Source organism: Mixophyes fleayi, chromosome 10, assembly GCF_038048845.1.
Source record: "Mixophyes fleayi isolate aMixFle1 chromosome 10, aMixFle1.hap1, whole genome shotgun sequence".
NCBI classification, from domain to species: domain Eukaryota; kingdom Metazoa; phylum Chordata; class Amphibia; order Anura; family Limnodynastidae; genus Mixophyes; species Mixophyes fleayi.
The window spans coordinates 79,726,285-79,751,329 of NC_134411.1; the positions used below are offsets into that span (position 1 = coordinate 79,726,285).

A 25,045-nucleotide genomic window follows, 5' to 3' on the forward strand; every position below is an offset into this window, starting at 1 on the left:
TTCTTCCCACACTCCAAAAGCATACTAGTAAGTTAGATGGCTGCCTGCAAATTGACCCTAGTATGTGTGGGAATTTAAGCTGTAAGCTTTAATGGGGCAGGGACTGATGTGAGTGAGATCTCTACAGTGCTGCGGAATTAGTGGCGTTATGTAAATAGCTGATGATGATGATAAACAAAAACAATCACTCAGAATCATTAATCACATGTTATTTGTCAGAGAAAGTCTAAATAGTTCCCTAATGATGTTATTTGTCCACAAATAAAAATCTTCACCTCTTTAGTCCATATATAAAAGACCTAGATAAAATGATTGGCCAAGGGGACTTGAGATCGAAGGGTAGTAATATAACAACAAAACAGCAAAAAGTCCTGCAAGAAATGGAAACGGGCAGGATGTACTAATTAAACCCTCGGATAAAGGGGGTGTGTGTTGATTTGGCAACATAACAAATACAAAAAGGAAGCTTTTAAACAAAAGAAAAAACATGCTATCAACAAATGTCATTTAATCCTACCACTAAATATACAAAAGAGTATGATAAGATCATCAATGAAGCATACAAAATAGGAACAATTAGAACTGAATTTGACTTTCTGCAGTGTAAAGAACCAAAAGTTTCTACATTTTATTTGCTCCCAATAATACACAAAAACAAATTAACACTACCGGAAAGACCCATACTGTCCAGCATTGGAGGTCTCACTGAGCATGCTAGCATTTTTCTTTGATACCCATTTGAGAAAATATGTTACATGTGTACCGCCATATATGCAAAACACTACAGATGTTTAAAAAAAAAACTACATGACGTTAGTTTAGATTCTGATGTATGGCTCGCCACGTGTGACGATGAATCGTTGTATACGAGCATTCACCATACAGTGGGTATCTCAGCAGTGAGATGTTTTCCAAATTTGAACGGGGATTCATAATTTAATGGCTTTAGGTGCACGGCAATGGGGACGGCATGTGCTCCCACGTATGCTAACATATATCTTGGCTGGTGGGAAAGAGAATATGTCTTCTCTGATGAAAATTAGATTTATATAAATCGCATTATATCATGGATGAGATACATTGATGATATTTTTATCATCTGGGGGGAGGGCGGACAAATATCTCCTCGAAGAATTCCTTGCCAATTTTAATGTCAATTACAGTTAGTGTTGAAACCACCCATCTCTGCATCATCCCTAACATCACTATACCCACTATCGAGTTTGGAGCTTTTAGAGCAGCTGGGGGCCACAAAATGATTGGGACGGCCCTGACCTAGCAGATGAAGCAGTGTCTTGATTAGTGGTAAATTAAATTCTATAGATACATCCCTTCATTTTGGCATATTTCTCTCCACTGTGGGTATTACTGCAAGGGTTATTACTAACATGACTTTGTTTATATTCAGGATTACAAAGGGGCTGTTTTGGCCAATGTTCCCACAATAAATGCTTAGAAGATCATTGGCTGATCAGACTTTCCACTCTGCCTGCTCAAAATAAATTTTGGTCAGCAAGATCAGGTGGGAGCAGTGGCGGAACTACCATTGGTGTATCTGGTGTGGTGCATCGGGGCCCATGGAGATAATGGGGCCTGCAGCACAGGGATCTAGCGAGCTGTGGGCCCCAGTTCCCTCCTCCTGGGTTCCCTGCACTGGGGCCCACAGCTCACTAGTTTTGCCTCTGTGTGGGAGACTAGGGGGTGGGATAGAGATCCATATGCAATTTCAGGAAAATTTAATAAACGGACAACCCTATCGGCCGACCCAGTTTGCATCTATATGGAGAGTTTTAGGTGCCTAGTGCAAAACTTTACCCACACAAAACAGATAACAACTATATTCAGCTTAAATATAAAGAATACACAATTTTGATGCGTGTGGCTATAAAAGACGTGATGTGTGAAGCATATGTGAAGGCTGCATCACTGTATGTTCTTCTAAACACAACCTACATATATTTGGATGAATTGGATTAAGAAGATTCCGAGGTGTTGAATTCTATACATTCTGTAACACCTGTTCTCAAACTTATTCTGCATATGACCTTTACAACTCCCTTCTACTGAAAGAAATTCTTCCTTTTATTTAAGCTCTTCCTTTTTGTACCACAGTATATTGCCCAGAGGCTCATCGTACATCCTTGTCCCTCCGTTCCTGTCTCCTTAGGGTATAGTGCAGTATATTTTACATTGCTGTTTATCAAAGGTGTTTCTATTGATAGCCGTTTCCTTGTTAAACCTGTCTGCATTAAGTTGGCTTCTGTTGAACCAGGTTTTGTCAACTATTTTTGGCCCTTCAGATTATATTTTAAATTCGGGAGTCCGTTTCAGGACCGCTGTTCTGTTTTGCATTAATAATGTATTTTCTTTTAATGACATCACACAGGAGGCTCTAGTATCTTGTTTTTCTATGTTTGTTCCCAATCCACCGAAACCCCAAAATTGAAATTTTTACATATTAACCATGAAGGTAAAATACATTGTACAGTGTTCCCATTGCATTCTCTCTTCTTCTAGCTCTGTTAAAGAGAAAAAGATTACCTTAGTATTTCTTCCCATCTGCTCAGTTTTATTGGTTGAAGCAGCGGCACAGGAGATGGGACATGGGAGGGCAGGGGGTGCTGTAATGGGCAAATGCATTGTTCTAAAGGATCTGTTTGTGCTCACTCACAGCAATGAGATGCTCAGGCAGTCAGGAGGACTGACTGATGGCTCAAACTCTGATTGGCGGAATAACCAGGTCGCCTATATCCAAAGAGGACCCATTCAGTGGAGAGCAGAGAGAGCATTAATTGGTTGCTTCCAGTAATATCCTTTGCTCTCCCCAGATTGGCTCTCCGGGCAGCCTGTGGGTGAACACTGTCCTCTGTGGTCTGCCATCCGTAAGACCGCAACAAGCGTCCAATTAATCCATTTCTGTACATCCTCAAAATAAATAGCTACTAAAGGAGAAAGTTTATTTTGACACTTGTATATGACATCCTTCTTTGTGTTGACCCGTGTCCCCACACATACCTAGTATAAAGACTATAAATACTGAGGTATTATCCCAAACTCAGTTATAATCTGAGCGGCTGTTGTATAATTGAGACTGCTATATTTGTCCCTGAGCAGAATACAACATAGCTACAGCCCTCTTGTTATGATATTATACAGGTCGACACACTCAAGTAATATATGTGTTGAAAAAGTCTCCCAACGAAGATGGAACGTGCCAGAGAGCTTGTCAGTGTGAGACTGGAGGTGCGCTGTGAGAAATTGCTTAAAGATGCTAAAGAGGAAAAGAGAATACCGGAGATTGAACTTAATTTGGATATTTGTGGAGTGTATTTTAACAACCAAAGAGGTGTGTTTGAGGTTACCACCAAATCTAAAGGTACTGATTACTAACTTACTGGACCCTGCTATACTTACATTTCATTTATACCATGGTACATACTTTGTAATCAAAGCTAAGAAGCTCATGTGGAACGCCTTAGTTCCCAAGAAGCTCTGACTGATATGTAATTCACTTATATGAACTGCTCATCATAAGTGTGTATGAATTAACTTTTGGCAATATTTTGTATTTTTAATGTGTTTATTTTAGATGTACAGTATGTATTTTTTAAATAAAATTCAGTGCTGGGATACAGTTACCCAGTGATACAGATGCAGTGATGCTGGGGTTCTCTTCACTCAGTGTCTCCTCTAGAATACAGGTCTGGGCCCAAGGGTACCTCTTCAAGAAGCAGTTCTCAACCTGAGCTATGGTGGGTTCCAGCCAACACACCTGCAATGTTGAATGACACTCCTACGGGCTCTGGTGACTGAAAGTGTGGTCCTTTTTTAGTGCCTTGACAACTTAGGGAGCTTACTTGGAGGTTACTCTTGGCCTATGCAGGAGGCAGCAGCTTTAATAGGTCTTGGTCAGGGGCTTGGGATTGGCGGGCCTGTTAGATGCTGGCACAGTGTTTCTATTGGCATTATGTAGGCTCCACGCAAGGAGTCTGAGTTGTGTTCGGAGCCTTATTCCCATAGTGGAAGGCAGCGGTAAGTCGCAACTCGTCGGCACAGGTGGCGGATGATGAAATTGGATATATAGCCAATGAATTATGCTGCTTGGTCCCTGCTTACCCGAAGGATGCCCCTATTTGATGGTATGTGGGCATGCAATGATGAAGGTCAGAGGCCAGTACTTTATCATTAGTGGCTACAAGGACCACTCTGGACATCTTATGGACCAGTGCTATACCATAGGGGCTCCAGAAAATAATGGACATGGCATGTTCTGTGCATAGGTGGGTGGATGCATCAGCTCTGGCTGGAATGTTGGAGTGAATGTCTTTCTACTTTCTTCCATTCATAATATGCATCCACCGTATATCTCCATACCATACAAGGCGGCTGTGCCGTTCTTAGCTGAGCAATTTTGACAAGATGTATTTAGCCTCAAAGCTCAGTATCTCGGGTTATATTAAATTGATCTTATGATCTGGTGCTACAAACCCAGACGGAATGGAAAATATCCAGTTAACATTGGCGTTGAAAGCCAATTAGTCAACAGCACAACCATATGGCTCACCACCTAAAATTCCTCCCGCCATATAGAGCAGCGTGTCTACAAGCCCTTCAATTCTGAGGGAAGGTGATGAGGGGGACGATGTTGGTCCTCTTGGCCGTCCACCTTTCTAGGCAGACTTCCCAGGCACATAGTATCCTCTTTTAGCTGCAGGTGATCGAATGACAGTATACTTGGCAATAAGTCTAGCTCCACTACCCATTCTTGCACATCAGCTGGGCACAAAGTGAGAAACTGCTCCTGGATCATTAATTCTTTCAGAGCATCCACTATGAGAAAGAAGCAGACAGTTGGGCCACAAGTCTAGAATAAGTATCAGAGGCGCTGCGCTTTAACTCTCTAAACTTATGTCTGAGTGCCTTAGGGGTGATGTTAAAATGCTGCAATAGGGCACTTTTGATTGCCTCATATTCTCTGTCCATTTCAAGAGAAAGTCTGCAAAGGCCTCCAAGGCTTTACCTCTCAGCTCAGAGGTTAGGTACTGTGCCCACTGATCTTGGGGCAGTCCATACAATCGACAGGTCTTTTAAAATCCCTGCAGAAAAGCGTTCAAAGCCCCATCTTGCTCCAGAACAGGGAAATTCTCTAGATGTGGTCTGCTGATGCAGCCTCTCTGGCTTCTGTCTGGCTTTGGAATTTGGCCAGCTTCAGCTGATATCTCTGCTCTGCAACCTCTCCTTCTGCTTCTCACTCGGCTTGGCGTGTGCTGCATCCATTGCAGCTTGTCTCTGTCTGCTGGGAGGGCATGAAATAATGGGACACTGCTCAATATGAAATTGACTCCCAAAAGTGAACAAAACTGTTACATGTACAGGACATTTTAAACATGCTGCAGGTACCCACAGCCCCCTTCCACTTTGATGTCAGGCCTAGAAAGTCTGTGTAAATGCTCATTTGTTTTTTATTACCTCATTTCAAACACCTTTTAAGTCAGGGCTTATTTACACTGGCCTAACTTTTTACCAGAATGTCCTACAAAGATGATATTTGCTCCACACAACAGGTCATACGTTTCACTTCATTTGCATACCAAATATGACTCCTGTAAGTATGATATTTGAGAAAACATGACATTTTCCTGTGTCCTTATTTCCCTTCATTCAAACTTATCCCAGCTGCTTAGACACCCATTTGTGGTGTCCTGAGATATCACAGAATCACCAAGAATGTGAGGGCGTCTGTTTTTTGGATATCAAACCTTAACCTAAAGAGAAATTTCAAGAGCTTTAGCTTTATGACCTGTACCATAAATTGGTATTGGGCACTCCTCCTAGGTGTCTGAAACTCTCCATCCATAAATACCTCATGAGTAGAGCAGAAGAATTTAGAAACTAAATCAAAGAGATAAAGGAATTTAGCCCCCCCCCCTACTCAGTTTTAACCCCTGGCTGGACACAGAGTTCATCTGAGCCACACCAAGCCAATACTATGAATTAACTCACAAATACATATTTGCAGTTTTATATGATTCACTTGCATATGACAGTCATCAGCAGAGGATTATCTGTAATGGCGGAGGGGATCTCGCCTCATGAAGGTGAATTAAATAAACTAGGTTTTTGTTAGGTATGAATTGTTGTTATAATCGAAGATTAATCAATATATATTACTTGTTAATCCAGACTTTAATATATCTGAAAATCGTGGATTCGTTATATAGACCAACATTAGGTTACTTTATATCTTCATCTGACTTAGATTTCTGTAGTACTATTGTACTGGTGATTAGAGTATTTTAATATTTTTAGAAATAATTAGTAGGAGGATTTGTAAATGAATAAGAAATAATTTTGATGAGTTTGGATTTACCCAATAAAGAAAGACTTTGGTGTTGCCAGGATCTTATATATGGCATGAATATTTATAGGTAGGTGTATAACCAAATAGGTTATACAAGTAATGAATGCAATAAATGGCGCTCAACCCAATTTTACACTTAGAGATCAGTTCTTAGAATATACACCATAAAGCACTTCCTTATATGTATAAGACGGTTGCTGCCATTCAAGTAGTCAAGTGGTAAGTTTGGTGAGAAAGGAGTATCTATAAAAATAGAGGAGAAGGAACAAGGGGCCTGATTGTGTAGTATTTAGGTGAAAAAAACTCAATCCAACAAGGTGTTAAGTCCACCTTGCATGCCAAATATGTGGATAAATAGGGCACATCTAGATATTGGACCCAAATCCCGATGAATCAAGGATCACTGTATCTTGTGACTCAAAATGGGAATACCGAAAGCAGAAGGAAAGTGACCAGAGATAGTATATTATTTTTCACATATAAATTGTGAAAAACCCAGAATAGTAATGTATATGCATGGCAGATAGAAAAAAATATATAGGCTTATCTGTATCAATCCTTATCGCTGTATCATTCCAGGTCCACTCTATGTATCTCCAAAGAAAGGGATAAATGACCATATGGCATAGTATTTTATAAAAAGCATTTAATATAAAATAAATTAAAATCAAGACACTCACAAGCAAACATAAAGTGCTTATCTGCAATCCTGGCTATGCACAGAGGATGCCTAATCGCTGTTGTTGGCAAATCAGGCAGAATCCTTTCAAATCCAGTCCCAGAAGTAGGGAGATAACAGCTCCAGAGTGGGTCCTAGCGTTGAATGGAAGTGTGGAAAGAGTTCTTTACAGTATTAAACTCCCAACGCGTTTTGCCTTGTATTGTAAGATTTCTTCAGGAGGATACTCTTGTGAGGATCCTCCTGTGTGGTTTGGGGAGTAGGATGGTGTTGACGCCCTTAACATTGGCGAAAGGGATTTGATTTTTTTATGTATTGACAGAAAAAGTTTGGTTAGAGCAGGCACAATGTCTGTTTCTACAATTTTATAGTAATCACCATTGAGCCCATCAGGACCCGGGACCTTGTTGAAAAAGAATTCTACTGATAGCCCAACCAACCTCCTCATCATTTATATCTGCATTTAATTCATTGGGAGTAGTATTCTTATATAAGTTTATGTAGTAATTCTAAAATAGTTGCACTATTTCTTTGGGAGAAACATTTCTCCCATCATTCACTACATTTTTGATTGATATAAGTTTTTTCTTTTCTGTCTTGGCCATATGCCCAAAATATTGCCAGAATTCAATCCTGCATTTGGCGTGGTGAATAAGAACGTTTTCTAGCACCTCCGTACATTAGAAGTAAATTTCTAGGTTGGTATCAATAGGGCTAACAACATGTGTAATTTTTTTTGTATTGTTTATTCATTTTACTACATAAGAAATAATGTGCCTTGGTTGTCCCCCATAATAAGGCATGGTCATTACAGTGTTCTACATTATCGTTGACCATTTGTATTTTATATATGATGGAAAATCTTTGTTTTTAGCAAATAAGAAGGAAAGTGCCGAAGGCAGGCTATGTAGATTGGCTCCTTTCTATACAATAGAATAGATGCATGATCTGTAATTAATATGATTTCTATAGAGGAGTGTGTAACTCTAGGGAGAAGAATGTTTAATGTGAGGAGATAATCGATGAGAGTTAAAGTATTGTGGAGTGCAAGGTGTTAAGGTTTGTCATTTTGATGTTGTAGCCTCCACGGTCCATCATGTTAAGGTAAGTAGCTGGATACCCACTAAGGGCTCGATTTACTAAGCTGCGGGTTTCAAAAAGTGGAGATGTTGCCTATAGCAACCAGTCAGATTCTAGCTGTCATTTTGTAGAAGGTACTAAATAAATGAAACCTAGAATCTGATTGGTTGCTATAGGCAACAACCCCACTTTTTCAAACCCGCAGCTTAGTAAATCTAGCTCTGAGTGTTTGAACATTGAAGCCTACAAATAATTTGTCTATGGTGGGATTATCAATGGTAAACCCTGATATTGTTGAGATAAATTGTGTGTTCTGGTGAAAGAGGAGCACTAAGTCGAGGCAGACTCTTACTTTTTGCCTAGATATTTTTCCATAACCCGCTAATGAATTGCTCCGAGAGATTTAACTAAAGTCCAACTAATGAACATTTCTTATTCACATGTTGGCTAATTAGAATAGTACCATATATTAAACAGTAGGTGAAACCAGACTTTACGTTACAAGGTAAAACGTTTTAGTTACTATTAGGCTTGTGCACCAGATTTGTCACCTAGACTTCAATGTGACAGTGCAAGTGCTCAAACAGTTATCAAACAGTAACAGAAGTGAAAAGTTAGATACATAAATGTGCAACCCTGTATGGACTATGCTGACTTCACGTCTTAAGGTTTTTAGGCACCAGTCATAGATGTCTGAAAAGAAATCACCTAATACAAGAGAATAATTATGCACTCTGGGCTCTATAGCTTTAAAATAAATTTAAATTGGATTTGGGCAAATTACAGCAAATATAAAATTAACAACTTCTTATGTAAATATTGGGTATGAATCTGAGGCAGGCAGTTCATAGGTGTTATACAATAATACCACTTTCCTCAAATGTCCGGCCTTAAGTGTTCCCTGGGCCCTGGAAGGTAGGGATTGTGATACACGAACACCCCTCACAAGGTAAATGTTGGTGATGTCCCACTGACACCTCAATCTTCTCTGCTTTTGTGGGACACTTGCTGAAGGACTGGCCTTGGCACACCTCCTCCCCGGCATCTTCTGATGATGTATCCCTCCAGCTGAGTTCAACTGGACGATTAGCCCATTCAGGCGGCCTCTTGGAATGGTTAGAAAGCAGGAGAAGGTGGACCGACCCATACCTTCCAGTAACCCCTGCCCTGGCAGACGGGACCTCAAGTTCTTCGGAGTCGCAGTTTGTGCCATGAGGGAACTCTACCCCAATTTGGATGTTTTGTGTGAGAGTGGAAGATTTCTCTTTGGTGTCTCCGGGTAGGTCCAATGGCATTCTATGTAAGTTTCATGCTTTTTATGCTGGCCCTGACTATTACGGGAGGATTACGAGGTCAGGTGGTCCTACACTTCTAATATTGCAGTACGATGTTATCCATCGGAGCTACAGAAATCAGTCCTTTTTGGCTGGTTTATTGGGATTGAGACTGGACGGATGGGTACAGATTCACTGCCATGCTGTAGAAGCTACAGTAAAATGCAGCCGTTCACACTGTGTCACCCACCAAAGGTCCCAAGAACAATGAATTTAATTGAAAGGGCTGATGGTAAAGTGGTAGGAGGTTGGACTTTGATATGAAGTTTGCACTCAGTGCACCTCTAAAGATATTTCTACTGCTCCACACCTCAAAGTGCACTTATGCTCAGCAGAGGTGGTTCCCGACACCAGAGAATTGACATGTACTTTGAAATCAAGGTGTTTTGCATAAATAGAGCACTTTGCATATAACTTACACTGTATGTATTTCTGTACCTTGTTATACTTGACCTCTTCCTATTATATGTATTTCATTATAAGTTCTTTTTTAATGAAAGAGTGATTATTACCCTCTTCTGTATATGACTCAGCAAATGGCAACTTTGTCTTCTGGTGGCAGTGGGTTTGTGCTATTATCCACCTTACTCAATAATTCCAAGGTGGTGTGTCATGCAAAGAATAAATATATACCTCTTTATTTGAGTTTTTCAAATCACCCATACCAACACCACTATAATTACAATAATGCTAACAATGATTAGATAAAGAATAAGGATGAACCGGTCCAAGACAAAAGCCACCAAGTGCCATTCGGACTTTGCCTCCTCCTCTTTTTTGGAGAAAATTAGATGTCGACGAACCATAAGTAGTTCCAATAGCAGCCTCTTGAGTAGTTTAATCTCTGGACTGTCCCTAGAATCTTTAGAGATCGGTTTGCTGGTTTCCGATTCATCTATCGTCGAGACTTCTTTCGCTGCTAGAGACGAGAAAAAAAATCGGTTACTTAAAAGTTGTTGGGCTGGAAAGAGGAGAAGATCATCATTTGAATGAAAGGGTCATAGGTTCTGCCTCCCCATGCCCCATACAAACATATTTGACAAAGTCGAGTAGTACCTTTATTCTTAACTTCAACATCCATGGATAATGATGACTCAACTTTTGCAGAAACTCGAAGAACAAATGCCAGACGCTTCAGAACCCAAAGCTTTAACCATTGGGGCACATCGGGCCGCACTGCGGACAGGTACAGCATGTAGGATATAAAGATGGAATCCATGATGCTGATAATCATTATCAGCAGACAAACCATGCAGAAGACACCTGAGTGGAGACATGACACCATCAAATACCAAAAGGGCACTTTTGGGGCACATATATTGGCAACAGTTTTCTCTTGGTCTTTTAGTTTAAAATCTATGTATCAATGTAACATTGTGCAGATCTTCCTTTTTATTTTGATTTATAACGAAGAAAGGTTTTAACATGATAATTGCATATATGTACGTGTATGGATCTCTTCTCCCAGAATCCAACATTATTGTTTAACTTCTTATTAATGAGCTGAAATATAATGATACATTGTGTCTCTGTAACAGCACTGTCTTTGTCTCCCTTCCATGAACACAAAACACTTGCCTTACTAACCAAACCATTGGTCTATTAAGGTAAACTGCATTTGGAGCAGGTTGTGGACCAGCAACTTTTGCACATAGAAATGTTGTACTATACCAATAAGCTAATTATGCATGCACATATTATAGATATGCAGAATAGTCATGTGTCTACCAACTTGCACTAGATCCGTCACTAAGCCTTGTCCCTTCCTCATAGAGACTTTGATCATGTTGACCTTATGTTAATAGCTTTAACATATAACTTACATGGAAAGAGTTACTAAACTAGTGATATAGTTGATATGTCTTTGTACAGAGGAGTTTACCACAAGCTGGCCTTCATCAGCACGTACAGACAATTTGAATGATTCAATATAATTGTGTGTACATAATTTAGAGTACTATGCCTGGGATTGAAGTCATGTAATCTTCTATCCTCTTGTAGCATGTGTGGTGCTATATCTCTCTAGATGTTTCCTAGTAACCTCCAGGGCACCAGGACATTATCTCCTCCACTTCCTCTGTCTGTTGGGTTCCTCAGGGCTCTGTTCTTGACACTTTGCTTTACTATCTTTATTGCTCTTTTCTTGAGGAATTAATGTGGCCATTCCACCGCTGTGCTGATGACACACAAATCTAATCTCCTTCCCTGACCTCTTTTTTTTCTATTTCTTTCTTCTATCTAACTGCCTCTCTGCCATCTCCACCTGTCAACACTACCCAAAGCTCAATATGTCTAAAGCAAACCTCATCATATTCTCCCTTCTATAGTCTCCGCCTGTGAATACTGCAACCTCCTACTATCTGGCCTTCACCTCACATGTCTAAAATCCATCCTAAATGTTGCGGCAAGAGTGATCTTCCTCTCCTGCCACTCCACATCGCTGCGCCACTCTGCAAATCCCTGCACTGGCTACCTCCGAAATTAAATTCATCTTACCAATTCCTCCCCTTCATATATCTCTGTCCTTCTCATGAGATATACTCCATCACTTTCTCTGTAATTTGCCTCTGACCAACATCTCTCCTCCTTCCTGGTAACCACCTCTCACTCCCGCCTCCAAACTTTCTCCTGTTCTGCTTCCCACTTATGGAACGCCCTATCTGCCAACCTTCAATATTTCAAGAGCTCTCTCAAAACCTACTTCTTCACTATATCCTATCCTACTCCCACCTGAACTACTTTACCTGCATGTTCTACCAACTCCAGTCCCACTGTCTCTTCTTGTCTCAGCGCTGCCCTCTCCTTCTAGACTGTAAGCAGGTCCCTCTCTTCCGTTTGTCTCATGTCTGCACCTCTTTCATCAACCTCATCTGTACTTGTTCCCTTTTATGTGAGATTGTACTTTATACGACTCTCCTGCACTCTTGTCCGAAGCTGTAGAGCTTTGTGTCACAAATAAACGATGATGATGATGATGATGATTGTGAAATTTTATAGTAGTGCTCCTCACAGTGACTGCAGGAGGGGGCAGTTACCAATCATTTCTTTGTGCACACTATTGATTTAATTATCAACCTTTATGCATATAGTACCAACATATTACACTGTTCTTTACACAGAGGGGTATATGTACTAAACTGCGGATTTGAAAAAGTGGAGTTACCTATAGCAACCAAACAGCTGTCATTTTGTAGAATGCACTAAATAAATGACAGCTAGAATCTGATTGGTTGCTATAGGTAACGTCTCCACTTTTTCAAATCCACAGTTTAGTAAATATACCCCTGAGTTTTTAATCATTCACATCTGTTGCTGCCCCAGTGGAGTTTATTGTCTAAATAATCTACAGCACACACATACCTAGCAGTATATACCTAGCAGTATATTTTTTGGTCCGTGGGAGAAAACTGGAACACACAGAAGAAACCCCCATAAATGGGGAGAACATACAAACTGCACACAGATAGTTGACATGTTAAAATATTATAACATTGATGTGCTTACCTAATATGGGTGGATTGTCGGTGTTGGGCAGGAAATCATTTAGAATCAACAAAAGCACAGAGAATCCGAGCACAACCGTAATCTTAAATCCCAGGCGTTCCCCACCCTCCATCGGGATAAACATACTGGATACATCTACCACCACGAGGAGGCAGGCTGGGATAATGAGGTTAATGACGTACAGAATGGGAGCTCTCCTTACAACGACCTGTCAATAGAATTTCAAGTGTTCAGCAAAAACATAAATATTTTGATATACCAGTAGCTTCTTCATTATGTATGTCATATATGCGTTATAATCTATACTTATGATTTATTGGATATTTAGTAATGTTCATGTTTCTTGATCTCACTGTTATAACAGGTAAAAAAATGTAAAAATAGATACTTTGTAATTAATTTATAATACTACCCAAGTTGTATATATCACCATTTTACCCAATAATTTAGTAGACACTAATTTGTGATTGGAGAGAAGTTTCCAGCAATGATTTTCTGTTGTCACAAAGGCAGTGTTTTAGTGGTAAAGTCATTCTAGACGATTGGTGTAATTTCCCCTTGACTTGAGATCAAGTGCACATTGACGTATGGCTTTCAGCATTCTATGTCTCTTCCCCATTCTTTCTGCATTCACTTTAAAGTCATCCCTGTCCTTATAAACACATGTAATGTAACTGCAATGCAATAAACATAGCACATTATTCACAAGTATTTTGTGACAAAATCATACCCCCAAAATACTGTAATCAGGGGAGGGCTTACAAATTTAAGCCCTGGGGGGGGGGGGGGCAAGACTCGACTCAGCAGCCGATTAGGAACATTTTAAAGGAAAAATAATGCAGGTGGCCCAGCGATCCCACCCAAGGTAGCCCACTATGGGACCGGCACGGGTGGGGGGGGGGGGGGAGGCAGATGCCCCCCTGCACCCCAGTCTGCCCCTGAGTGTAAGTGAAGGTTGGTTGGTAATGTGTATGAGGTGTCCAGTTGATGTACTGTACTGTATTCACTGACAAAGTCTCCAACTCATTTGAAATTTTGTAGCCTGATCAAATGCTATGCTAGTTTCATTTGGACTATGGAATTCATTCTTGTAAACTAAAGCATTTGATCATGTGAGGACTGACCAGAATGGGAAGATTTTGTGTTGTGAGTTCAACATACATTGCAGCATGTGGAAGTAACATATATACGTATATCTGTATACAAACACATACAGTATATATTTATCTATCTATTAATATATATATACACATATATAAGAAAACATGGATACTCTGCACTCTCCAAACACATAATTAATGCTGTACCAAGTACTGTTCTATATTAAACACAGGGAATGTTAGTTCCACATATTGCAATATATGTTAAGCTGACCAACTCACACCAAAGTCTTCCCATTCTGGTCAGTCCACTCCTAACATGATCAAATGCTATACTATTTTATCTGGGCTTAAGGCTTACCTGCACACAGCTTTTACCTGACCAGAAAGGGAAGGAGTGAGTTGGTCAGCTTAACATATATTGCAATATGTGGAACTAACATTCCCTGTTTTAATATAGAACAGTACTTGGTACAGCATTAATTATGTGTTTGGAGAGTGCAGAGTATCCCTTTTTTCTTGTATATACAATGTGGGCAACCGCCTCTTGCATCCCAGTCAGTACATGGTGAGTGCAGAGGATCTATGTCTGTTTTTGTTTTTATATATATATATATATATATATATATACACACACACACACACACACACACTATAATATATATATATATATATATATATATATATATATATATATATATATTATAGTGTGTGTCTCTGGATAAGCATTTATATGCAGGGTGGTATTCCCTTACCCAAATTAAAGAGCATAGTCGCAGATTGATCTTTCTTGTGCAGTTCCAAGGACCGCAGAATGGGTGAGCACCTTAGTATGCTCTTGTTGGACAAGTACAAGCACTTCCTCCCACTTCTGTTGGCTGTCTGCATTTAATACATTTATATTCATAGAGCAGTTTTGTGTTGTATTTGAGAGCAACAGAAATAAACAACTCTATCTGCTGCATTAAATTCATGGCTAATAAGCACAGATTGAAGCTATAAAGCAATGTATTACTACAAATAGACAGACGGTATTTACAAACCAGTTAATGTATGGAATTACCTGATAAATGACTTTGCTCCAATCCTCTCCATCCTTTGAGATGTTTACATGGAGAACGTTGACTTCCTTGAGATCCCATTCTGACTTAGCAAATGCTTTCTGTGACAAGAGCGTTACCTGCTGAGTGCTGGACAAAGAAGTCAGCACCACATCGGAGACTGGTGGAAGATATAGTATTAATTACTATAAACATTTCATAGTCATAATATATTGCATCATATTCAGTGGGTCTCTTATCACAATGGGAGGAAACAGTATATAATATATTGCACTACTTCCATGGGACTCAAAACACTTCCAGCAAATTATAATGGACATTTTTGAAACCTGGTTCCAAGGAGAAAAGATTATTAATCTCAAAAATCTTATTGGTTGCTGTAGGGGACGCTATGGTTTTCATAAATGCCTCCATATATTTTCACAATAGCCTGCCCAGAGTCTAGATCCAAGTTCTGGCTGTCAGTTTCCATTTTAGCGTTTGGTGGGTTGAAGGGTATGTGCAGAATAACAGGGGAACTAAGCATTGATTACATTACTTAGGTACCTGTAGTGGAATCTTGGGGGTCCCTGTGATTAGGGAGACTTCCTCTGTAGGTATTACTATGAGAATTATTTGTAGAGTTTGCCACTAGAGTTGTTTGCAGCCACACATTTGGTGACATTGGGATGATATTTACTGCAATATCGCTACCCATGACCCCAGCGCTGTGAGGCAGCAATGCTAACCACTCTGCTACCTTCAATGAATGAAATCCTACCAACTCATAGATGCACCTACAGACTTAGGTTACCCACAATCAAAGTTAAAACTAATTATGTAATTCTGTCATGACTAAAAAAAACACACTGGAAGTAAGAATTTTATTTCATACAGAAATGCATTTGACACCATAAACTTTCAGCATAGGTTTGACAGGAACCCTCACAATGCTAGATTACCCTGCACCTTCCACCAACTCACTCTGTGGCATCCTGCATGGCTCCACTCCCCTCCTCACATCATGACACCAGGGTGACAGAGCAATGCTTTACCAGGACCTATAACAAAATTTACCTAGAGGCCGGCAATGCTGCTGTAGCCTCACAGGCCCCCTGCTCTGTTCTCAAGATAGTAGACCGGGACTTTTCAGAGCATGCACGGTCAGACACACATGCCCACGGTACATGCGCCAGACTTGCAGAAGCGGCCTCCCCTCTGCTCTATTGAGAGCATAGCAGGACCCTTAGGGAGAGCAGGGGCCCCATAGCAGCCACATCCCTTATAGTTCTGTCACTGGATGATACTGCCCTGTCACATGCAGTCTCATCCTTACTAACAGACATTAATACATTAATCTTCTGAAATACTCTGTACTGATGTGAGCATTCTCATGATGTGACTGGGTATAGGCTGTTTTATCTCCACCCGCACATTTTACAAAACACCTCTTTCTTCACATACTCTGAAATATTATAGGAACACTTTTTAGTAGATGTACAGGTTTTCTCATGCTTGCCTAGTCTCCTGGAATGTCCGGGAGACTCCCGAATTCCGGGTAGGTCTCACAGACTCTCGGGATAGCAGGCCATTCTCCCGCATCTAGCCCACTTACTAGTGAAGTGAGATAGATGCATACCTGCATACTCTCCCGGAATTCTCGGGAGGCTCCCGAATTTCGGGGAGCACGGACTCCCGGAAGAGTATGCAAAACTCCCACGGCAGTGATTGGAGGGGGCGGGGCTTAATCGCGTCATTAAGCTCTGTCCCCTCCATTCAATGCCATGAATTTCGGCTTTTCTATAGTGGGGGCGGGGCTATGGTGACGCAAAATGTCACCACGTCCCCCTCCTAGCCCATGGGAGAGATCTTAAAAGTGGGCATTTATGGATAGATGGGAGCCTCCATGACGCGATTACGTGGTGAATTGTGTCATTTTGGCCCTGTTCCCAGGATGATGTCACATGATTGCATCGTGGGGACGGGGCTAAAATTATGCAATTCGCAGAGGGAAAGAGAAAAACATTGGTAAGTATGTGTTTTCTGTGCATATATTTATTAATGTATATGCACTTTATATGTTGATGATATTAATAATATAGCAGTAATAGATAAATATGGACAGATAAAGTAAAGTGCACCCACTCTCTACACCAGGCCTGGACAACCTCCAGGTGTTGTGAAACTACAAGCCCCAACATGCTTTGCTGGCTGATAACTAGCCAATAGCTGACAGGGTATGCTGGGACTTGTAGTCAAGAAAGTCCCAGATTGTCCAGGCCATTTTCCTGGGGTGTTTTCTTACCAGTATTCATGCCCATGCCAAATGTCAGATTGCATTTCTGGATGTCAAATGGAAACTTGTAAAGATCAAGAGGACATATGGTGATAATATTCAGAGTCTGTGTCCTCCGCATTGTGCCATTGTAATAAAGCTGCATGTAGAGCACATCAAGGGAATTATCCTGTGTTCTGTTAAAAAGGGACAATAAAGTTAGTGAAAAAACTGAAAAAAACGGCGCAGAAAAAAACAACACCTATTGTGTTGCTTAAATTGAATGGGTCTCATTGTTTTATTCATTAAAAACATTTGCAAATATAATTTGCATTCATCATTTGGGATATTTCTGTTTTAAATTATTACAATCAGCCTTTCCTGAGTCCACACTTCTGCATGCAGTTCTCATGGTAAAAATCAGCCCTGGTGGATATCTGTTCGAATCCATGGTGGGATCACTCTTTAGTAGCTGCCTCATTCAACCTCACAGGCTCCCCTCCTGGAGGCTAAACAAAACTCTCCTACAGCTACCTCAATTTCAAGATACCATTAAGACACATATACAGGAATATTTTTAGCTTTTTTTAATATGACTGAGGAAATCCAGTTGCCCACAATCTGGGAAACCCATAAACCCATCATCAGAGGCACACAGATTAAACCTTTTATTGCCAACTATAATTAACAATGATCGGGGGGTTTCATCATGATGTGATAATACACACAGAATAATTAATTTAATACATCACATTAATGACTGTAAACAGCCATTGGCTGTCCTTGTGTTGGACGCCAAGAAGACATTTGATAGGCTGACCTGTCCTTTCATGCAAAAGACCCTTTCGGTTTCCAAGGAGACTACCTCCATGCCGTAGAAGTGTTATATTATAACCCATCGTCCTCTGTCTCAACAAATGGCTTAAACTCACCAAGATTCAAATTAAGCAACAGCACAAGACATGGTTGCCCCATTACAAATGTTCGCTCTTTGCTGATGATGTAATGATTACATTGACCAACACTCTCAGTTCCCTCCCAAACCTATTTCAGTAACTGGACATCTATGGCACCCTCTCTGGCTATAAGATTAGTAACAGTAAGTCAGAAGCCCTAGAATTTCATCTATCTGCCCATTTAAAAAAACTATTGGTGTTCAATTTTGAATTCCTCTGGAAGCCCAAAGCCATCTCTTGGATAGGCAGAATTAATGCCATCAAGATGAATGCCCGGCCACGATTGCTTTACCTTTTTCTATGTCTCCCTATCTCCCTCCCAATCCCTCCAAACTCAATGCAATAAATTCATATGGGTCAACAAAAAAACCCCGGAGTCAGTAGGTCAAATTTATCTTAGTCACCGACCCCAGGAGGTCTCGGTCTTTCGTTATTGAGTAAATATTATTAAACTTCACAGCTATCTGACATGAGTGCCAGGCACTCTAACCCAGATGTGAAAAAATGTGTGGAGATCGAAAGATTTCTCCTGGGTGAGGACGATTTGGACCTCCTTCCTTGGCTTGCCAAAGTTTCCGACCGGCCCCAGCCTATGAAATTGCAGCAATCAAACTACCACTAACTATCTGGGATGAATCTAACACTCTCTATAAGTTGTACCATACTCTTCACTACTCAACCCAATCTGGCAACATCCGATGTTTCATTTGGAAATGCCAACAGCTTTTTATGCCCATGGATTCAGGCAGGCATTAAACGTTCTCTCCATATCTCTGGAGAGTTTGCCCCCCTCCCCAGCCTTTAAAGATTTATGCAAGAAATATGGTGCAGCAAAATCATTGGGCAGCACGGTGGCTAGTAGTTAGCACTTCTGCCTCACAGCACTGCGGTCATACGTTCGATATTCGACCATGGCCTTATCTGTGTGGAGTTTGTATGTACTCCCCGTGTTTGCGTGGGTTTCCTCCGGGTGCTCCGGTTTCCTCCCACACTCCAAAAACATACTAGTTGGTTAATTGGCTGCTATCAAATTGACCCTAGTCTCTTTCTCTCTCTGTCTGTCTGAGAGTGTGTGTTAGGAAACTTAGACTGTAAGCTCCAATGGGGCAGGGACTGATGTGAGTGTGTTCTCTGTACAACGCTGAGTAAGTAAATAAATAGATGATGATGATGATGATGAATCATTCTTAATTCAACATATACAAATGAAAAATTCCATCCATTCACAGACAAAACCATCTAAAATAAGACTTAACTCAAACAGAGTGTGCCTGTATCTATTGTGTAGGTGGTAAAGGCCTGTCCAGCCTCTACAGCTCCATACTCTGCCATGATCAACAAATTCTGGAACCTCATGTGGCCAAATAGAAGAGAGATCTGAACACCACTCTAGAGGCGAAGGACTGTGATCACTTCGGGCGTAGAATAGCTAAGACCTCGATCAATTTAGCTTTGAGAGAAAACATATGAAAAATATATACATGATGGCACTCTGTCCTTTCTAAACTGCGGAAGATGTAATCCCCAGTCCTCTGATCTCTGTTGGAGGAGGGTTGTGTAAACATTTCTCCACTTTGGTGGGAGCGCCCCATTATTGCCCAATACTGGGAGATGGTTTTTACCCTAATCTACCAGACAATGGATGTCCAGGTATCTGCTGACCCCGCTGTACTACTCTTAAAAAGCCAAATGCTTCACTTACCAACACGGTGATAGACTGAATGCTCACATAAGTAACACAAGTAATGGAGCTAAAGTCCATACAGCTAGGGATTAGAAGAAGCAACCTCCCCCAAATAGAGAGGGTTTGCTTAATCGCATATGGGGGTAAATGTATGAATCTCCGGATTCTTCATCCCCGGCGTGTTCAGCCTCTTCAGCGCTTAAATTTAAAGCGGCGCTGCATTGTAAAGGGAAGTTTCCCTTTGCAATGCAGCGCCGCTTTAAATTTAAGTGCTGAAGAGGCTGAACACGCCGGAGATGAAGAATCCGGAGATTCATACATTTACCCCCATGGTATGTCTCCTCTATGGAATATCTATCCAGCCTACTTAATGATAGGATGTCTGCCTTCCACAAAACGTAGAACCTTTGGTACCAATATCATAATTTTATGCTCCCAGGAACCATTTGAGCACTTAATACCTCGATCTTCCTCTCTGCCAAATCCCTCTCCCCTTTAGTTCCTCTATTCCTTAACATTTCCCCCCATATCCCATAATCCCAAGTACACTGCACATTTAAAAAAACAAAACATTTGACTATCAAGTAGGTGAATAGTAACTGAGAGGTGCGTCTCCTCTCTCTACCCCTCGACCTCTAGTAGGCTAACATTTATGTTTTTAATTATTATTCCAGCTGTTGTTCAAATGTAAATTGGCATTTTTTCCCATTTATTTTACTCACCTTTTTGTGGATTTCTATAAATAGTTTTTTTAAAATATATATATATATATTCTCCATAGCTTTTTCTAACTTACATTTCAGAGATGTTGATATCTGGGATCCAAACGTAACCCTCTGGGACGAGGATCCTTTCTATATCACAGAAATCCTTTGGCTCCCAGGACAGCAGCTGATTTTCCCATATCTGACAAAAAGACAAACTCGGTCATTTAAACGGTAAGAAAACTCTCTGTTGTACATTAATAAAATAAAAACTGAACTGTCTGAACTGTATATGTTTAGTGAAAGTTGTCATGCATCCATCTGGAACTGGAAGAGATGAGCGATGACTGAAAATTTGTGAGAGACTGACTTGCAGTCTGTTCACAGATTGGTGAATTCACAGCAAGTTTGAAGTGAATAACTGACATACTCTCTTTTGCCATTTCAGCTTGTTGACCCACACCAGAAATTTAGTCATTACTTGAACTGTGTGGAATGTGTCTTTTAAAATATTATAATACACGTCATGATTGATCACTGAACAATGCAGGGTGAATTGTTATTATTATCTACCTAATAGGATGGAGCAGAAAATCCTGTTCAGGTCAGGTTGAGAAAGTTGAACACTGTGTTCTCCTCTATCTGATAATCAGATATGACATAACTCTTACCATTTCAATGTCCATCAAAGTAGTCATGAGTTGCAACTTCTCGTCCTGTAAAAAAACAAATTGTAAAGTTCTCCTTTTATATAAGGAAGTAGAGCTTTAATGCAAATCAGACAGGAAAACTGAGATAAAATCAGCTGTGCATTGAAGCGAAGTGGGAGTGGAATTTGAGAAAGCTTAATCCTGTCGAGTATTTAATATACAGAGTGCTTTGTCCAGTTAGTAACCTCACCCAAAGCTCAAAGACTGCATGTACCATAAACAAACAGTGCCCAACTCAAAGATACAAGCTCAGTGTTTCAAGGTGTGTGCCGACTAGGTATCATCCCCAAATATCATTTACTAGCAGCGAAAGTGCATAACGGACCGGTTTACAGGCCATGGTGGTGGCATCAGTGAGTCAAAAAAGTTTACCATGCTAATGAGAGGAGTTGGGTGGACTTAGGGGGTGCCTTGCTGAGAGCCGATTGGGTGCACAAGCACCCAGAAGAAGCATTGTGGGTCAGCAGATTTTACAGATACAGTTTTCCTACAGTGAATTACAGTGGGAATAATGTGGTGAATGAGCGAATAGGTGAGTGTTTTGGCAAAGCTAATGCTACAGGTGTTCCAATCTTTTTTATTACCCTGTGCCCCCCCTCCCAAGTTCTTATTTGTTTATTATTTATTTATTTTGTTTGGTATCAATTGCATTCAAACAGCTTGGGCCAGAGAAGTCATTCTATTTTGTCTCCTGATAGGCACATTGCTCAAACTACATCCACTTTGAACAATTTTGCCTATCAGAACCAGGTCTAAAATAGTTTTTACTGCAGTATGGTGTGTGGTTCGCTGCTCGATACCTTGTACAGGTTATATCTTGGCCAGGTCTTTCAATGGGCATTGCGTTTTACATTTTATTTGAAGTATATTATGTAGAAATAATGTTGATAATTTTTCCCATAGTCACATTTATAAACTTAGTCCAACCACAGGAAAAAAGTCACCACTAATTTAATCATACTTGCCCACTCTCCCGGAATTTCCAGGAGACTTCTGAATTCCGGCTAGGTCTCCCGGATTCCCAGGAGAATAAGCCATTCTCCCGCATACTGCTGACCTCCTAGTGAAGTCGGCAGGATGGAAGTCTCTATAACGCGATTTGCGGTGAATGGCTTCATTTCGGCCCCACCCCTGCATCATTGTGTCATCTGATGGGGCCAAAACAACACGATTCGACAAGCCCCCTTCCGTCCTCCCACTACATCTCCCCAAAAAGTTGGTAAGTACGAATATATTTGGTTTGCTCTTCTAAACTTGGGGAACATATGTGGTGTGAATTCATGAGCCTAGAAAAACATTTCATGACGTTATCAATGATTTAACCAGGGATCATCCCAATAAGTAACAGTAAACTACTCCCAAGTCTCCTGTATTACTGACGCTAATAAAATTGTCATTGGCGTAACGACTAGGACATAACCATGATGCTCATGCTACATTCATCAACACAGCATTTATATTGAACACTAAGGGGCTGAGTTGGACTTGGGAGCCAATCCAGCTAGTTATTGGGTTTTCTACCGGAAAAAACATTCTGCGCTGCATAATGAGGAATGGAAACCGCACTACCAGATTTAGAGATGTGGGAGGGGCCAGGGCTAGCACAATGCTAAAATGTAGTGTAAGGTTAGAGCTGGGTAACATGTATGTGCAACATGCAAGAACAGGCAGTGCTTGCTCTACATGCAAAACATTTTTTGCATGTGCACCCCAGTCCAACATTCGTTTGTTCAACTGTTAATTCTGCACCCAATTAATTTGTCACTTACTTACACTTAGTACTACAGGGCCAGAAAATGGATATCATTAAATTGTGTTACTATTTCAATGCTAAAGGTATTTGCAGTGAGCCACAGTGCACTGTACCATTTGCAAGACTCCTCTGAAGGTCATATCCATAGAGACCAGCGTTGGTTCCCTCCAGTCTTTGACAGGTCGGATATACACAAGGTTAGGAGGTTGATTCAGGACACCGATACTGTCTGTTACATTGTAATATCCGCATGTGTCTTGTGCACACGTCCCAGCTATTTGAGGAAAATAGATTAGTATGAATCTCTGAATGCTTATGGGTCTGGACCCCGAGTGGGGTCTCAGAATCTATTTTGAAGTCTCATTATTGTTAAGAATGCATTATATTCTGTTTTTTGGACAGGGTTGAGCCTATAATGAGGCAACAAGGGGCAGCTGTCTCAATGTGAGGCAATAGATTTCTGTGAACAGCTAGATGTCATTTTAAAATAATGCAAAATTTCTTGCTGAAAAGTTTCTTCTTCCCTTGCATGCAACATTGAATAAACTTTACAACCTGTGGTTGTAGTGCCATTTACTACCTTTATATCACAATTATCTAAGATGCGTTTCTGGAATATTATCTATTTCCTTAACAATAATTAATAATTTACTTCTGTATGTTTCTTTGTGCCTAGCTAGAAGTGTCTCTTTTCTGCATTATCTGGTGGTCGTCTACAGACGGCCCTAAAGGCACATCAGTTAACAACAACAATTTTGACAGTGCTGTACTTATTCACATAGGACCTGATTCTTCAAGGAACGAAACTGAATGCAATTTACATTTTTGGACGGAAATCGCAGACACATATTCGAGTTCAAGCGGATCTGAAGAAATGTTTCTAGGTGAATCTGAGTGTACGCTCTGCCTATAAGGTACTTGACGTATGCAGATACAACACACTACAGGATACGCACAGTGCCTATGTGCAATATACAGTCCCATCAGGACGCACAGTATATTTTTTTAATACATTAACATCTGTTAATAAAATAATCATTAATAAACAGACATTGAAAAAAAAATTGTTTTCTCTTTTTTTTTTTTACATGATATATATTTATCAGGATGTTTTTAATGTCTACTGTACATAAAATGCATTTATACAGTTGCTCTAAATTCCAAACACATGTTCTAGCATGTATACAGGACTGTCGTCATTATCAATCGGCACTTACACCTGATCTGTAGCTGGTGCAAGTGATCCGGCTAAAAATCACTTATCCCAGTGATACCCAGGGATTGAATCTGACTACCGTGGATGCGCCTGACCTTAGCACGGACTTACTTGACATTGCTAAGTAGATCTGCCCCTTCCCTTCTCCGCTCTGCCCCTAAAGTCATAGCCTGTCAAAAGTGTCATTTGCGTTTGAAGATGAATTGCATGCACATGAGTTCACCGGCGTATAGTCTGTTTCTGAGCATGCGCAAAATACGGCACTATCAAGATTTACATTCCTTAATGAATCAGGCCCATAGTGTATAGGGGGTACTTAAATGGGCACATTTTACTGAGAGACAATGGTGAAAGCAATGTTATATAATTTCCTATTAGAAAAGTGGTACATACTATTCTACATTTATACATGCATTAGATCTGCATAATAGACCATATAATCGGATTCAGAAGTGAATGTCCATGTATCTGCTAACATTCAATCTACCCTGTTCTTTTTTGTTTGATTTGTAACATTTTAGAAAACATGACAAGAACTTTAAACAATGCCAGTTTTATTGATTGTTTACAATCAGCACGTTAAGTTTCTAGGGTGGGTTATGTGATAGTGAACCTGTAAATTCCGACAGGAGTTTGACCGATGTCTTCA

The 25,045-nt window shown here is 40.4% G+C and overlaps 1 protein-coding gene across 1 annotated transcript; it reads right to left on the reverse strand.

The window, feature by feature from the left end:
- Positions 1 to 10,104: 10,104 nt before the first annotated feature.
- On the reverse strand, positions 10,105 to 24,514 carry LOC142103384 (5-hydroxytryptamine receptor 3A-like). The gene is made up of 9 exons (XM_075187447.1): positions 24,508 to 24,514; positions 23,294 to 23,454; positions 21,389 to 21,433; positions 20,810 to 20,919; positions 17,404 to 17,570; positions 15,122 to 15,279; positions 12,959 to 13,166; positions 10,496 to 10,717; positions 10,105 to 10,370 (listed from the first exon to the last, which is right to left on the reverse strand). Exons 1-9 carry the CDS (start codon positions 24,512 to 24,514, stop codon positions 10,105 to 10,107), a joined length of 1,344 nt encoding a protein of 447 aa, XP_075043548.1.
- Between the last annotated feature and the right edge of the window lie 531 nt (positions 24,515 to 25,045).